Source organism: Ooceraea biroi, chromosome 4, assembly GCF_003672135.1.
Source record: "Ooceraea biroi isolate clonal line C1 chromosome 4, Obir_v5.4, whole genome shotgun sequence".
In the NCBI taxonomy this organism is placed as follows: Eukaryota; Metazoa; Arthropoda; class Insecta; order Hymenoptera; family Formicidae; genus Ooceraea; species Ooceraea biroi.
In genome coordinates this window covers 15,304,226-15,321,756 of record NC_039509.1, presented here as the reverse complement: position 1 = coordinate 15,321,756, position 17,531 = coordinate 15,304,226, and the positions used below count along the sequence as shown (strand labels likewise).

The 17,531-nt window shown below is 36.1% G+C and overlaps 4 protein-coding genes across 7 annotated transcripts; 1 reads left to right on the top strand and 3 right to left on the bottom strand.

The window, feature by feature from the left end:
- Positions 1–698: 698 nt before the first annotated feature.
- LOC105284366 (protein PXR1) lies at positions 699–6,714 on the bottom strand. Its single transcript, XM_011347778.3, has 5 exons — positions 6,287–6,714; positions 5,336–5,609; positions 4,953–5,230; positions 4,607–4,853; positions 699–4,532 (listed from the first exon to the last, which is right to left on the bottom strand). Exons 1-5 carry the CDS (start codon positions 6,479–6,481, stop codon positions 4,471–4,473), a joined length of 1,056 nt encoding a protein of 351 aa, XP_011346080.1. The 5' UTR covers positions 6,482–6,714; the 3' UTR covers positions 699–4,470.
- Positions 6,715–7,756: 1,042 nt separating this feature from the next.
- Positions 7,757–14,001, bottom strand: LOC105284338 (aspartate--tRNA ligase, cytoplasmic). 3 transcript variants are annotated; one of them, XM_026968796.1, is made up of 14 exons: positions 13,862–14,001; positions 13,270–13,307; positions 13,007–13,091; positions 12,678–12,864; positions 12,485–12,587; positions 12,074–12,395; positions 11,804–11,975; positions 11,430–11,577; positions 11,161–11,350; positions 10,848–10,928; positions 10,658–10,769; positions 8,616–9,467; positions 8,285–8,458; positions 7,757–8,091 (listed from the first exon to the last, which is right to left on the bottom strand). In XM_026968796.1, exons 2-12 carry the CDS (start codon positions 13,305–13,307, stop codon positions 9,304–9,306), a joined length of 1,602 nt encoding a protein of 533 aa, XP_026824597.1. In that variant the 5' UTR covers positions 13,862–14,001; the 3' UTR covers positions 7,757–8,091; positions 8,285–8,458; positions 8,616–9,303. The 3 variants fall into 3 exon arrangements, with proteins under 3 accessions (XP_026824597.1, XP_026824598.1, XP_026824599.1); XM_026968797.1 differs by having other exon boundaries at positions 12,678–12,861; XM_026968798.1 differs by lacking the exons at positions 7,757–8,091; positions 8,285–8,458 and having other exon boundaries at positions 9,346–9,430.
- Positions 13,922–15,923, top strand: LOC105284346 (tail-anchored protein insertion receptor WRB). Of its 2 annotated transcripts, none has more exons than XM_011347759.3 (5): positions 13,922–14,010; positions 14,467–14,632; positions 14,708–14,775; positions 14,898–15,080; positions 15,476–15,923. In XM_011347759.3, exons 1-5 carry the CDS (start codon positions 13,981–13,983, stop codon positions 15,494–15,496), a joined length of 468 nt encoding a protein of 155 aa, XP_011346061.1. In that variant the 5' UTR covers positions 13,922–13,980; the 3' UTR covers positions 15,497–15,923. The 2 variants fall into 2 exon arrangements, with proteins under 2 accessions (XP_011346061.1, XP_011346052.1); XM_011347750.3 differs by lacking the exon at positions 13,922–14,010 and adding an exon at positions 14,038–14,202.
- Positions 15,283–17,499, bottom strand: LOC105284358 (carbonic anhydrase 9). Its single transcript, XM_011347769.3, has 6 exons — positions 17,137–17,499; positions 16,772–16,939; positions 16,525–16,681; positions 16,355–16,460; positions 16,007–16,234; positions 15,283–15,535 (listed from the first exon to the last, which is right to left on the bottom strand). Exons 1-6 carry the CDS (start codon positions 17,219–17,221, stop codon positions 15,362–15,364), a joined length of 918 nt encoding a protein of 305 aa, XP_011346071.2. The 5' UTR covers positions 17,222–17,499; the 3' UTR covers positions 15,283–15,361.
- Positions 17,500–17,531: the final 32 nt, after the last annotated feature.

Genomic DNA, 17,531 nt, shown 5'->3' with positions numbered 1-17,531 from the left:
ATATCGTTCATTTAATACTCTTGCAGTTTCAGCTGCATTTTTTCCACATTCACCAAAAGTTATCAAAATGTCTACAATTTGTGAATTATTGTAATTAGCCATTACGTTCAGTGCTACGACTAATCTCATACCAAGGCTGCGTTCGCTTTGGCACTCACGACGTTTGTAAGCATCACTTGTCCTTACAATCTTCGTAATAATAACATTATGATAGCAGTTTCCAAAGAAAACACAGCTCATAAACATAGACCTAGACATACTGAGAGCCAAAGCGAACGACAGACGGATATACAGATCATACATTTGAATTTTATTTTATCATGTATTTTTGGCCTTGAATGTTTTTATGTAATGTATCATTGAATTTATATTAAAAAGGGCTACTATCCTATAAAATAAAAAATACAGCATCCCATTAAAAAAAAGAAGTTGACTTTGAAATGTCCTCAACGCCTCCACTCATAAAATAATCGTGTCCGTTATATGGTGTCCCCCTTTGTACTGAACATATCGGTATAAACTCTTTTTTCATATGTCTTCAAATTTCACTAATAATTAAATCGGTCACTTTATACGAATCACCCTCCTGTATATGTATATATCTACAACGGCGATATAATTCTTCGATCTTGCAGTCAGTTCTCCTCTTCTCGCACTCGCTTCCTCCCGCTCCTTCTCTTTCTTTCTCTCTCTCTCTCTCTCTGCTCAGTCCTCGTTCAGTCGATTCTTGCTCGAAGATCTCCGCCGATTTCGCAACAGGAAAAACAGTTCCTGCCCCAGCTTCGGTACCGCGTATCTTCAGCAGAATCTTACAAGGCGCGGCCGTTTACATCTAATACACGTGAAATAGGTACACGTGGTAGTTGGAATACATGATGCATGATCCGCACAAGTTCGGCTGTACTCCGTATGCCTGCGTATACCATGCCACGTGGACAATGTTAGTCTCTACTCGAAACAGTACTTAGAAAAATATGCTAATCTCCCTAATACATTATCTCGTCAGCGTGCAATTCGAAAGCCGTTTCCACGCTCCTTTTCTCTTCATTTTCTCCTCGCATAAGCGTTAAGTACTCCGTTAACTAGCTCATTAAACTAACAGCTGGATCATTACGAACAGTGTCGAGTCACTCTCGAAGCTCTATGCGAGTCTTACTGTTTTGTTTAAGGAAAATTTTCACTAGCGTCAAATCAAAATTTGACTCGCACTTATTTCGGCTACAGATTGCAATGTAAATTAAATTAAATGCCAAAAGAAATACGATAAATAACCGTACTATTATCGTTAATATTCTATTTAAGTGGCTATTTTTTTAATGCTATTTCTCAGTTTTACATTTCAATGGATTCGACACTGCTCATGATATTCTTACCTATCACTCTTTGCTGTGTACGACAATCGCGTACACCCGTCCCGTCGCCCTGCAATGCACAGGGACACAAATCAAAGGAAACGATTTCACAGAAGGTAGAAAAAATTTGGCTCTATCGCGTACACTAAATTAGCTATTCAGGTAATCGCATTGACGCTGACTAACCGACGACGGAATTAACATTGAATTCCCATGGGGAAGTAATCGTAATGTCGTAAAAGGATAGACGATGCGTAATACGATGTGAGAGAAAATTCGCGTGCCTTGCAGGCATCGATGAAAGACATGAACGTACGGAGTGGCCGTAATGTAGTAGAACATACAATATAGCATCACTTGGTTTATACATTACGAAGTTTAGATTCGAAGCTGATTTAAAAGAGAGACGATACTTTTTGGCACAGTACGCATACAGCTGACGCGAGTGACTCGATTTGCGCGTAACAATCGTTCTTTGAATTTCGTTCCGATGGATGTATAATTTAAACTGAATGAATGACTTCTATTTTTTTCCCCCTCTTTTTCGCCCTTTTGTAATTCTATATAACTATAATCTGACATCTTCCCGGATTTGCACGTAATGTCAGAGCCTTATAATATATATATATATATATATATATATATATATAACAATCATCGTAATGTGCATGTATGCATACTTATATAAAGAATACATCAATATCCAGAGCATGTACAAAATACGAACGGCCATATCCGAACGGAATAGATACTTCTCTCCAAGATTTCTCTCTTCCACACGTAGAAACGTATGAATGATTGAACGTTAGCTCGCAGCATTCAAACAATGCTCACAACTTATATATAATTATACATCCTCACTCTCTCTCTCTCTCTCTCTCTCTCTCTCTCTCTCTCATTCGCGCGCGTTCTTCCTCTTAAAACTATCGTTATAATAATTTTACGCGTTAATGGATAGCTCTTGATTCGTAAATCATTTAGAATAAACGTGGTTGTAAAGTATATCCTATAGCAACGATAGCAACCTTCATTTATGTCAAGTCACTCTTGCGAATATATAATCTTTTCTTTTATGTGTATATATATAATATGTATATTTATATAATGTCATTTCTCACACACACATTTTCTAGTAAAATATAAGCTAGAACATTCTGAGAGAAATGTAATCTCGATCAGCTCTCTCTCATATCCCCAATGCATAACACTCTTACGCAGCGCTAATCTCATCAGAGCTTAGCACTTGATAGCGATACGGGATAACGGCGCTCTAATGGGCAATATTAATAAAATATGTAAGATACATAAAGTCCTTTCACTTTTTAGCGCATTATTAAAAGAATTAACTATCATCTATCTTTATGATGTGAGATGAATGGCTGGATGAAAACATTAGTTTTGATGAAATGATAGTTCTGATCGACTTGATTGATATTACTCAATTATGCAAAATGTCTACGTTTGATAGAACATCTAAAAGAGTTGTGTAAAGAAACACCTGATACAACAGGATGCAAAAGTCAGTCAATATAAAAATATCATTCTAATCGTTCCCGTTTTCTCCTGTCTTTACACTTCTTTCGCAAAAAAAAACAAAAGATGAAATCATCTATTGTTAATTATGATTACCATAGCTGTGATATTACCACAGCGTTTCCAGTGTCTTAATTAAATTGTGGTAAAGGCATGGTCAAAGGTGTACGAAAGCAATATGCATATCAGCATTGCAAAATGCTTAAACAAATAAAATTGTCAGTTTTTATATGTGATGAAAATATTGTATATAATAAAAATAAAAATATACATTTTTCTCGTTATTAAAATCTTAATTCGAGAAATCAGTGTCTCTTTCTAACGCTATTCGTAACAGTATACATATGTACACACCTATACGTTGCAAAAATATTATATCTACTTGCTTTCTCTCAAATAAATTTTCTTTCGCCCGAGGGGTCCTCGTTAAGTTTTCAGAAATGTGAAATGACACACATCAATTAATTAACAGATCATTATCTGTGAATCATCGCAAGATAACATACAGCTTTCATCTGTCAGTTTCAACATTTATATATGTACATGTGTGTGTGTCTATTGCAGACATCACGCATCAGCATAGATCATTCATTGTCCGTGTTACCACACAGATATAATCTTCTATCGCCACCGCCATTCTATCTATGCGATATTTTTCTATGACGCTCCACGAAACTCATATTACTGACACATCTCAAACGTATAAGAATATGTTAATTGCTGTAAGAGAAATTCCTCAGAGGCGGAAAATAATTTGTCTAACTAACGGCTAATTACGTAGAAAAATATGATATATTATTTCATCGGCTCGATATATCAGCAATGAGTCTACCGCTTTTCAAAAGATTGTCCCCATAACTCGCATTATAAACATCATGGTGAAATATGCACGACACGTACTTTCTATATGTTTTTTAAACCGTTCGACACGCATACAATGTAATATGAGACGTATCAATGAGATTGGAACCGGCATTTAAGTAACAACGAGATGACAATGCGTACACGACTGTTGTTTCACCTTAATATAGGAATAATATGACTGTACAGAGTAGCCTTCGTAAGATCACGCGACGAAAGGGATATAAATGGCATAAGTACCATTCCTAGTCGTTGAAGAACTTTGCGATGCAAATCCACTCTACGTAGTATCTTTTACATACATAAATGAAATAACGCACTATTTTATAGACATCCATAAACGTACCTAATAAGAAACCCAATATGCGTACAAGAATCGTCTAGTAGCGCGAGAGCTACGACTTACGCCACTCTCGTTAAATGCAAAGTAACAGACCGAGAGATACGAGGAAAGACATACAAAATTCTTCGTTCTATATGCACCGCTCTCACGTCGATTCTCAAGTCGTAGCTAAGGAATCGTAATCAATTGAACAACCTAGTACAACTGGTATTATGTACAAGGGAAAGGAACGATTTGGTCAGGCGGTCGCGATCAGTAAGTCACTTGAAACACACCTGATTCGTCGAGAGCGACAAACATCCTTCGGACCTCGGATTCGAGGATTCTCACTCTATTCCCGTCCGCGAGGGACAACAGCGCTAGCGTTACGCGTAATCATCCTCAGTTATCCCTGCGAGCCTTTTTTTTACTCTTCTTCTGGGGCTTCGCTTCTGTCCAGACGTCTGGAACACGATTACGAGAAGCACATTAAGGTATTGCAATCTTCCGCAATGCAAATATTATCGGTGCAACGAACCTCCTAACTCGTCGAACACAGCGGCCTTCTCTTCTTTAGTCTCCTCTATTTTATTTTCCTCCGCGTTATTGTTAGCCGCCTTCTCCACTTCTTTAGCTGCTTCTTTCTGCGGTTCTGCCGCGACGGGCTTGTTATCCGACTTTGGTGTAGAAGGCACCGAAGCGGGCGTGTTCTCACTTTCAGAAGGTTTCTTGTTCTTCTTCGACTTTGATTTTTTCTCCTCCTTCTCGACTTTCTCGAGTTTCTCCTACAGACACGATACAACATTTAGCATAATTTATTTATAAGTAATTATTGAATATATAAAATTAATAAAAATAAGTGTGAATACATAAAGTATAAATACCTTGTTTTGTTCTTTCTGCGCTTCCTTTGCTTCATCTACCTCCTCATTGGAGAGAGGCGCGAGGATCACCTCTTTCTTCTCTTTTTCCTTCAGCTCCTTATTTTCCGTTTCTTTGGCGGTCTTATCTTTGATGATTTCAGGCTTCTCTTGTTCCTTCTGCTTGGCTTCGTTAATCAGATCAGCCTTCTTAGGTGCTTTTTTATTCTTCTTCGAAGGGGATTCTTCTTCCTTCTTCTTGTTCTTCTTATCCTTGCGTGAATAAGCTTGTTCCCAGTCTCCTGTTATCAATTACAACATTGACACAAATAGTTAATAACAATGTTCAATACAATGTTATGTAAAGTGCAAGTCTTATCCTCTTATGCTGATGTAAATGAACAAACCATCATCAAAGTCCACTGGCTTTTCTTGGTACAAATTCTTTAAATTTTTCTTGTTCTTCACCTGTTCCATCTTGTTCTCTTTACTAGTCTTAGTCGAGGATTGCTCCTTTTCCTTTTTGGTCACAGCAGCCTTGTCATCCTGCTTATTCTCCTTCAACTTGCCGTCAACGTCATCCCCTTTTGCATTGGTTTTCTTTGATGCTTCTGTTTTCGCAGCTAATGTCTTCTTAACTGGACTTGTTTTCTCAGAATTGACTTGTCCATTAGTAGCTTTCTGCGATAAAACATAAAAGAACTGTTTGACGACTGTTTGCAAGTAATTACTTAATATTCAACTAAATTCAAAATTGATAAATCTTTCTCACAGAAAACTAAATTGAACAGAGCTCTCCTGAACCTTGCCTCACAAGTTCACTAGATATGCTCATTAAATCTTGCCAAGCACATTTAAACATACCTTAACTTTTATCTGATTAATATAATAATTATATTAAATTTCAAAATTGTATACGAATATTTAGTCTGTAATTAAGTCGAACGTGATCGAACGTGAAAAAGAGAGAGAAAATGAAAGACGTATAGAAATCCCGTAAAAAGAACGAGTCCGTTTGGCGTTTCGTAATTCGCGGCAAAACACGATATTACGGGAACACGAGCACGAAAATGCCGAGCGAGCGATGCTGACGGAGAAAACGTTATCCCGTTAGGGCGCAACACGTCACGCCGCGGGGAGGAAAGGGAAGCAGCCATCTCGCGAGCCACCCTCTCGGAGGGACCAGCTGATTAGCGGGCGCGCGTGTGTGTGCGCATCACAAACGCGCCCACGGACGTGCCACCATATGGCGCGCCAATCGTGACGTGTCTGCCGGGGTGAAAGGGCACGGAAGTACCGAGGGAAGAAGAGACAGGAAGAAGAAGGGTCGCGCGTCGCGCCGATGACGTTTCACTAACCTTCTCACGGATCTTGCCGCGCTTCTTGGCTAGCTTCCGGTCCACGTCGGAAACCGCGGAGAGCTGGGCGAACGGCGGCTGTTCGGCCTGCTTGAAGCCGCAGGCGAACACGAGAACGGCGAGGATCACCACGATGCCCACGGGAATCGCGTACACGTATTGCGAGTGCTGTAGCAGCAAGCCGACGTGATCCATGGCAGCGTGCGACGTGATTCACGGGTGACGTGCGTGCTCGTGGCAGCCCCCGACACTCCTTCTACCTTTCTGTATTTAGAGACGCGTGGGAGACGATGTACAGACGGCGATGACGACGACGACGACAGCAGCAGCGATGAACCAGACGCCGATACGACACGACGCGCGAACGACCCTGCCAGCGACGCGGCAAGCACTGCGCGCCCTCGTGGAACCGTACCGTATCTGCGCCCGCCCACCGAGCGCTGACGCGGCTGTGACGCGTACGAGAACGGCCACGCCGGCGGTCTAGGGACTCTCGTGGAATTGTCGAAGCTCGCAGCGCCACCTGCATTCACTCTTGAATCATGTAGAACCAGAGAGAAGCCTGAGCGGTCACGCTCGCAGTTTAAGGGATGCTGGAGTTGCTAGCGAACTATTTTTTCACTATAGCGATGGTAATTGCAGTTTCGAAAGTTCTCTTTATTGCTTGCGCGGAATAAAAAATCCTTTTCCACAAACGAAGTATAGATAGAAAGAAAGCCCGCTCTACAGGACTTTATATTCAAAATGGAAAAAAGTTAAAAACTTGCATTTGTCTTTTCTAACTTTTTTCCATTTTGAATATAAAGTCCTGTAGAGCGGACTTTCTTTCTATCTGTACTTCGTTTGTGGAAAAGGATTTTTTATTCCGCACAAGCAATAAAGAGAATTTTCGAAACTGCAATTACCATCGCTATAGTGAAAAAATAGTTCACTAGCAACTCCAGCTTCCCCTTAACTGTAATGCCTCCGGCACACCAGCGCGACGCGACACGCGACGTGCGATATGCGATATCCAATGAGCGTACAGTGTTTATGGAAAAGCTGTACGCTCATTGGATATCGCACGTCGCGTATCGCGCATCGCGAACCGCGTCGCGCTGGTCTGCCGAAGGTTAACGCCTCAAACGTGGACATTGAAGTGATTGAAGTGATTCTGTCTTTATTGCTCACTGAATATTGAATAAAGATAGAAGGAGGCCGCGAGCGTTGGGAGCGTCAAGTGGAACGCACATGTCCACGTTTGAGGCGTTACGGTTAAAACGCGTGCGTGACCGCTCTCAGGCTTCTCTCTGGTAGAACCTCGTAGCGTTCGGTAAAATTGTTGAAGTTCTGGTCGACAGTAGAGTCACAGTATATACAGTAGCGCAACTGGCTGAAATTTGACGCCCGAAGTAGAGTGCGCATGCGCGAAGTCGTCGAGTGAAATACAGTACTGCCATTTGAACTTTCATCTCACTTTCTCTCCTTCGCTTTGTTCTTTCTCTTTTTTTCAAGTTGTTGCTAAATCTTGTTGCTAATATAAATAAGGTTGAATAGACAGACGAAACAAAAAATGTAATACATTAACAAATATAATATAATATATACTATATTGTAATATATTATCAGAGAGGAACCTGAGAGCGGCCAGGCCGCCGTTTTGTCCGTGCTACGCCTATATTTTTGCATTGAGAAATCTTTTTTCATTATGACAAAAGATCATGTGCATGTTAAATGGAATGTAAGTTCACATTCGGTGTTCTCTTTGCATTTCTGCTTCTGCTTGTACTTCGACTTCCAGAATTTCTACCTCTGCTCCTGTATTTCTAAAAACATTGATACGTAGTAAATTTCGTAAGTTTAAAAATTATTCTTATAATAAAAAATAGCTTATTAATTTTTGTACTGGCTTTTGCTTCATTGAAACATTACTACAATTATTTGATGTTTCAATATATTATCTATTATTAAAACTAAACTGCTAATAAAAAATAAAGACAATTATAAATAAAAACTTACTCAAAACCAAAAAATAAAGTCGGAACTGCATTTGGATGTACGCAAAGTGTGGTCTTTCTTCTAAACCACTTTTCTTCAAAGTGCAGGTGACATAAGGTACAATTATTATAAGCATAATGTGGACCTTTTTGTTCCAAATCAAGCCTATTGGCTGCTCTTATCCATTGCAACCATCTGTATATGTAATAACAATTAATAATATTAAAAATGTATATATTAATACTTTATACATTAATTTTAAAAACTTTACATATAATATTTATACAAGAATAAAAGTAGGTAATTATTAAAAAATACATTTTTTATAAATTATAAGAAAAGTACATTATACCTATCATGTTCCTTAGGAAATCTAAAAAAATGTCGTTTTTCCACACTAATGTTCATACATTTTGGCACAGCACACCATTGCTTTCCTTCTCTATTCATTTTTGTGGTATTTAACAACACCAGCAATATATCTGAAACAGAAAGCTAAGATCAAAGTGCTTCCTACGAGAAAATAGAAAAGCTATATAAATATTTATATAGGTTAACTATTTCCTCTAAGGATAATACGCTTCAATCAGCTTTCCACTATCTTTTTCACTTCTACTTCACTTTCACTACACAACACTACTTTGTAAGTTAACTCTGTACTCAAATTCGTCAATAAAAACATATATGTTTTCACGACCATTCAAATACTGAAAGAGTGAGCGAGCGAGAGACAGTGTAGACAGAGACAGTTACTCGCTGACTTCGCGCATGCGCACTCCATTTTGAGCACATACACATCAAAGGTGCCGACACAGAGTTGCGCTACTGTATACTGTGGTAGAGTTACTGAATCTTACAAATTTTTATAATTCCAATTAGTTCGACACGTAATAACAGAGAAAGATTAAGAAATGTATTAAAAATATACAAAGTGTATATGTTTCAAATGGAGGATTTTTATTTACTTTCTTGCAGTATGTGACAATATCAATATATATGTATTAAATATATATTAATATGATATATTAAAATGAAGCACCTTAAGGAGTGAGGCGCTTAGGATCGCGTGGGAACATAGATACTTTGCGAATATTATCCAAACCGAGATACAGCATCACCACGCGCTCCAGGCCTATGCCGCCGCCAGCATGCGGTGGACAACCGTATCTGAAGGCATCGATGTACGATTTAATTTTTTCAATATCTAGAACAAAAGTAATGTTATTATATTATATATATATATATACAGGGTGTTTCCTCTAACTGTAGCACTTAGAATATCTCTGCTTCCTTTGATGATATGAAAAAAGTCAAAGGACGAAAATTGTTCGATTCAAAGTGACTAGTACTCTGGTAAGAACATTATTTTTTTTAATGTGACTTTTCACAAGATATCAAGGTCATGAACATTTTTTTTAATGAGATGGTATATTTTCCTTAACGAAATGATGTAGCTTGTAAAAAAACAAATTCAACCATACAGAATATGTTGACCTTCAAATGACTTTGAACCACAAAAATCACGTTTAGGAAAAGAAACTCTATTTATTGTATGTATAACTACAAAGATATACCTTTTTACAGATGTTCGAAATGATCACCGTTTACTTCCATACACTTTCGAATTCGATGAATAAACGATTGTTTTACGTTCTTGAGATATTCCGGAGTAATTGCGGTGCACGCACGCTGAATTCTTTCTCGCATATCTTCAGGTGTTGTCGGAATATCGCGATAAACTTCATGTTTAGGTGTCCCCAAAGAAAAAAATCAAGAGGCGTAAGATCTGGTGATCGAGCCGGCCAAGAAATTCTTCCACCACGTCCAATCCAGCGATCAGGAAATGATTCGTTGCGTATGTTCCGTGCAAATGAAGTTTATCGCGATATTCCGACAACACCCGAAGATATGCGAGAAAGAATTCAGCGTGCGTGCACCGCAATTACTCCGGAATATCTCAAGAACGTAAAACAATCGTTTATTCATCGAATTCGAAAGTGTATAGAAGTAAACGGTGATCATTTCGAACATCTGTAAAAAAAGGTATATCTTTGTAGTTATACATACAATAGAGTTTCTTTTCCTAAACGTGATTTTTGTGGTTCAAAGTCATTTGAAGGTCAACATATTCTGTATGGTTGAATTTGTTTTTTTACAAGCTACATCATTTCGTTAAGGAAAATATACCATCTCATTAAAAAAATGTTCATGACCTTGGTATCTTGTGAAAGGTCACATTAAAAAAATAATTTTCTTACCAGAGTACTAGTCTCTTTGAATCGAACAATTTTCGTCCTTTGACTTTTTTCATATCATCAAAGGAAGCAGAGATATTCTAAGTGCTACAGTTAGAGGAAACACCCTGTATATAAGAATTTATATAAGTTCATTTACCAATTTCGTGATGTTTGGCACGTTCAGTGAGAAAGTCCGGATCGTGAATACGTTGTGCGCCAGATATGATCTCTTCTCCTCGCATAAACATATCGTATGAGTTAGATGCTTTCTACAAATGCAAAATCAATGATTAATTATTGAAGAATATCGAGTATTACATGGCTAACATACGGTAAAAATACTTTACAGGATTATTTGGATCCGGCATGGTGTAAAAAGGCCTTATTGCAAGAGGATACTTGTCCAAAATGTAAAAGTCCGTATCGTACTGAAAATAACATGTACGTGAGTGCAAAACATTTAAAGCGCTCAAAACAAATTACTAACCAAACAATTATATATTATGAACATGCTGAATTAATTAGAACGTCTCACTAAGCAGACCTTTACGCTTCATTTCACAAACTCACTGTAATATCATTATAATATGCAATAACAGCTTCCTACTTCTTGTTATATTTGAATTCAGCTTGTCTTGAAATTCTTTACCGGCAACCTACCTTGGCTTTGACAAGTTTTCCTAAGAGTTTCTCATCCGGTGTTGATAAATCATCCTCTTCGCCAAGAGTGACACCTGCTTCTGCCAATAACTCAATTGCCTGTGGAAACTCCAGTCTCAAGGCCGGCTCGAGAAACTTGAATGGCTCCACTGGGTACTGTTGGCTGACTGCTTTAATATCATCCGCGTAGCTACAAAAATCCGCAAGAAATTAATATCGTGCTTGAAAACGGTTATGTATTTAAAAAATAAGAAATAATAGATACTGACATATCACGTAGACCTTTAAATAACTCGGTGAACAATTGCCCAATGGTGTCTACTACCTCATGATAATGGTATTTGAAAGCCATTTCCAGATCAAGACCCACGAACTCTGTCAGATGCCTGTGCGTATTGGAATCTTCTGCTCTAAAAACTGATCATAATATTCGCAATAAAATATTGTCAAAAATTTAATGTTTGAAGAGTTAATGTATCATCTCTCGATAACAGAGGTTCTTTCATCAATTTATAGTCAAGTTTTCCTTAACGTCAAGATTTGTAGTTTTCAAAAACTTGAAGAGATACAATAGAAAATGGGACTCTTTATATTGTATAATATATAATGTAATATTCTTGTTTCAATTAAATATTTGATTTACCTGCTCCGACAGTGAACACCTTGTCGAAGTCAGCGGCGATCGCCATCTGTTTGTATAACTGTGGTGATTGCGCCAAGTAAGCATTGCCTTTGAAATAAGACACTGTGAATACATTCGCACCGCCCTCACTAGCTGCGGAGATAATTTTGGGGGTATGGATTTCGACAAAGCCCTGAAAAAAATCAAATTGAGATGAAACGTTTTAAGAAACATGTTCTAAGAAAAAAATTAACTCAGTCTGTTACATTGTTAACAGACTGTTGGACTCACTTTCTTCGTCAGGATGTCTCTAAAGAGCTTGCAAACGCCAGCTTCCACTCTGAAGATTGCCTGATTAGCTGGCGTACGTAAATCCAGTACTCTGTTATCCAGTCTGGTGTCCTGGTTCACTCGAATATTCAACGCCGTTTCATCCGCTTCGCCGACGGGCCTCGCGGCATCTTCTATTTGCAGAGGAAGCTGCGGCTTTGCCGCGCTTACCACGAAAACCTCCTCCAAATGAACTTCGACGTTTCGCTGCGAGCACGATTCAATTTCCGATGGCACAGATTTCACTGTAGCTTTTACGTCAATTATAGACTCTTTCGTGATGCTAAATACGGCAAAATAAGTAATACCGTTAATTTCAGCCATAAATAACATACAATTCTAATTAACTTTAAAGAAATCTTTAGAACTTACTTGGATATGAATTTAATCATTTGCTTGCTAATCTCTTCATTCACGGCAGCTAATCCCTGCACCGTGTACGATTGTTGTCTCAATACAATAAAGCATTGTTTGCCTGTAACAATTGCAAGAAAAAATTTGGTTTACTTAGAATTAATTAAAAAATATTTTCTAGTGCATAATCTAGAGATTATGTATTATTTACCCTTTGCGCGACTCGTGTGTAAACGACCTCTTAACCAGACTGTCTGATTCTCCATACTCTCATCTAAATCTTTGATCATAGTAAACTTTCTGTTTTCATATTTCTCCTTACTCTGAATCATGTCCATCTGTCCGTACTTGCCAATAGAAACATCTTCAGTTTCACCTGTTGATTGTTGCTGTGACTGCTAGGTGTAATATACAAACATGGTATATTTATTACGTGTTTATTTTACTTTTTAAATAAAATATATCTAATTAGCAAAAATTTATTCCCCTTAGCTAAAACTTGTTACATGATAATTATTATATGATTATGTGAAAACTTACTGTTTGAGCTTTTCTTTCCGCCTTCTTTGCAGCTTTCTCCAACTCCTTTTGCTGCTTTTTAAGTGCTTTTTTAGATATTTCATCTCTTCATAAGAAAATGACAGGTATTAATTTTAAGTTATTAAGTAATTTTAAGTAATTACTCAAACTATTAAAAATAGAAAATGTAAGATAAAATTTGTCCTCAATCTATGGACACTTCATAAAAATTATTAGCTAAACTGATCAATTAACAGATAATAATGATAAGTATCAATTTTTACCCTGTCTGAGGATTAGTCGTTGGTTTATCTTCAACCATCTGTGAAAGATGATGATAGGATATAATACAATATTTGCAACAAAGATGAATTACATAATCCTGTCAGCTATTGGAGCAACATGTTAACATACTACTAGATTAACTAACATATTTTACTTTTACTTGAAATATAATAAATGGATAATATAATAACTGTATTAGATCTTTGTAGCTTAACATTTATATTCTTATTATAAATTAACAATTTAAAAAACCATGGAAATGATATAATAATTGTCCAAATGAGAATATATAGAATATTAAAACAGATGTTACTATTTATTATCCGACTAACATAAAAAGTTAATAATATTACTAAATAAAATGATAAAAATATATAAATATAAAAAGAATATGCTGAAACATTACCGTAACAAAATAATAATAACAATGATATGAAAAATTAACTGAAATTATTTAGCATCTATTATTTTATGTATAATTGGTACATTGGATAACGTGCACAAATCATTAATATAGATCATTCTATATATAGTTAGAGGTTACAATGCAATAGTGAAAATATCGTAGAATAAAATAATTAATATACGTACTTTACTTTTTCAGCTAATTATTTATGGTAATCGGAATTTCTCGTAAACAATAATCATAAATCTGTGGACAGACTTATCTACTGACACACGATTGACACGATGTCACAAATACCCAGCACATGAAATTGCATCACCCGGGGCGTATTCAGGTTATGTGCATCGCATCTATATTCTTATACATCGTGACTAGCTTGAATCGACAACCGGTACTGCAGTTGCATCAAATAAATGTCAACATTTGTGTGAATTTAGGTTATTAAATATTGTCCAACATGAATTTACTCGTGCTGTCCACTCTGAGCTGCATCTTGGACAATGTGACACCGTTTTTAATTCAATATGTGAATATCCTTAAAAGTGTTTTTCATTGTCTAAACGTTTATAGATACATTTACATTTGTTATTAAAATTCTACATGAAGAATATTGTTGACATCTAATCAATTGTAATCTCCTTAAATTGTAAATTTTTTAAATAATTAGGCTGATATGTATTATATCAAAATACAAAGTTTTTGTGTTTGCATTTTAAAAGATTTATACATCTCAATTCTCTTTAAAACTGTCTATCATTCCATGTTTTAATATTTGTTTTATAAAATACAGATTTCACGGTATGTTTATACGCGCAAAAGATACGACGTCGAATTATGGGTTGAACTGAAAAAATTGAAAGATGAAATGTCAAAGCTCTCCATAGTAGACGAGTTTGCCAAGTATGCCAAGCTTCAACGCAAACGCAATCAATTAGAGAGTATTTTAAATGAGAACAGTAAGTATATCCTTTTTTTTCTTAATATGCAAAAATTGCCACGTGCAAAACTTGTGTATGCAACTCTTTTTGTAGGAAATCAACGGCAGAGCTGGTTAATGAAACAGCAGTTATTGTTAACTTATGGTTTTCGCATATTGAACGTACGTAGATCACTGATTCAACAAAGTATCTTACTAAAATATATCAGTTGCTTCTGATCAAGAGCTTTGATATCTAAAAAAATATAATTTGTGATTTCTATAAAATTTTGTAATGCTTTCAGGGTACATTAATTTTGTTGCTGTTGTACATGTACAAGAGAGAACCTGTAATTATTTTGTCGGAGGGTGTACTATGGCCAATTGAAAAATTTCTAAGTTGGCCTTGCCAGCATGAAAATGCTATTTCTTTACTAGCGTGGCTCATGATCGTCCGATTAGGGATATCTGCGTGCAAGAAACTTCACGTATGATCTAGCAAATTATTTTGTATAAAAATTAATAATTATCTATAATTTATTATATATTCTACAAGCAATTATATATTATACAATCCATGATGAATAAATGAAAGAAGCGATTGAATTAAGCAACTAAATTAAAAATTCAACTATTGTTAAATAATATACAAAGATTAAATAGAAGATAATACTATAGATATCCTTTTTTGCAATAACAATAACTTTTGTAATTTTTATTGTAACTATAATGGATAAAAATAGAGCTCACCCTATCTTTATCAAACATGTTACAACCAAAACCAACTTAAATTTGTCAAATTCAATCGTGAATCATTGTATTTGTTCGAGAATGCTGAATATAATCTTCTAATATATATCTTACGTTGACCGATATCTTGTAGGCGCCTAAAATTGTCTCCTAATGTTTCCTCACCATTTGAAAGTACCCGGAACGTGTTCATCTGATAATAATAAACAGATAATAGATAGATTTTATTACTTTATGATAAGAGAAATGAGTTACGTTAAGGATACATAAATTTCCAACGTAAAATTGATATTTTGCATTTGTGTTCATTTATATTCACTTTTCTTATTGTTATATAATAATACGCGTATGTATATTATTATTTATACCTGTATTTATATTATTTATTATATAAGTCAGTGCGCGACATTCACTGGTTGAACGGTAATCCAGAAATGTCGCAAAGCCGATTTGGCGATAATTTTATTGTTTCAAAGTATAGATCGATTTTTCGAATAATCGAATATGTATGTATCGAAAAAGTGATGTATATAAAATAATCGAGAAATATCAAAATATAGAAATATTTTGACAAGCGAAAACTGTAAAATTATTAAAGCTCTTCCAAAAAAACGCTAGAAAGTTATACATGTATCCCTAGTAAAGTGCAATTAAATATAAGTACTTGACGGAAAGATATCGGGACTGGGGTAGCAAAGACTATCCAGGTGACTACTTCACTGCAAGGCGGTGTTGTAAAAGATCCTTTGTAAGTGTAAAAAACATCAGTGTTTGATGGTATCAGAGACATTAGAGTTATAGACATATTGACTGGTAGCTCTGTACGCGCCCATTGCACGCCTGCTAATTTGCTCGCGAGAGCCTGGAAGAACTCGTTGTGTTCATCTTGCAACTACAAGCATACACAAATATCGAGATTAAAGTTTTTTCAAATTTACAAATCGTGGCATCAGAAAGTTCTACTTGACTTTCTGAAAATTCTTAAGATATCACTTAATAGTTATTGATTTACATGAAAAAAAACGGCTACCACGACCACACCATCCTCGTGCTGTGTGGCCTGTGAAAGATTCGAGTATGCCACATTGCGGTGCACAATATGCATTTCCATTGGATATCTGCAGAGATTAATTGTTTATTTCGTTTCTAATTTATTAAAATACGAATTCTTATGATTATTACCTCACACCATTTAATACGTGTTCGGCACCCCTATTATTTTTTATACCCCAGTGAAAGTGCAGTTGTTCCATTTCATAATGTTGATTTTGTTTCAATGTAGCACCGAATATGTACGGTAATCGTTCCCGTGTCGCATTCTTGCTCACGGTAAGCTTAACTTATAATAAAGTACGAAAAAAGTCAACTTTAAAAAACTTATCATTTTCATAGAATTTTATTAGTTTTATCAGTTTCGTAGAATACTTACCGGTTTGTCCATTATTTGTCAAAATCTGTGGCGTCGGGAGAAAATCATGATAGCCGATCATTTCGAGCGCTGGAAGTGGTAGAGGAATCGCTTTGGACGTAGATATAGCCACCGGTGATTGCAGCTTTCCCGCACATAATTTATGCTTCTGCGGCCACAAGTGCTGTTCTAAAACAAAGCTACTGTTAGCATAGCTCATAGCTATTTAGATATAAAATACATTAAAACGTTTGCTTCTTTTAAAAGTAACTTTCTATATTAATAAAGTATGTCAAATCAAAAATATCAAGGAAGATAGAAAAGGTTTCCTATAATTTTGTAATGTCAAGTTAATTAACGAAATAACTTATTAAAGATTTTTATACCTCTTTTACTGTATCCAAAGCCATTGACGCTTGGGAGAACAACGAAAGTGAGCCATGCTATTACAACATGCGAGATAGTATACATTTCTTCTACTTTCTTTAAAATTATAATCTCAATGTATTTGATCCAATTATTTTTTATAATCTTATTACTTTAAAATTGTTTCTCTTGCTTATACTTAACACTTTAAGATACGAAGAGGTGAGAATCACATGAACAACTGGAGACATTCTTAGCACCATGTAAAATATTGGGAACAAATGTCTGTTACCCATTTGCAGTGGTGCATATCATTATCGTAACGCATGTTGGAATCTTTTGAAATGCAAATGCAGCTTATAAAACAGTGGAAGCAAAGTGCTTTTATTATACATACAATATTCCATTTTCGTCG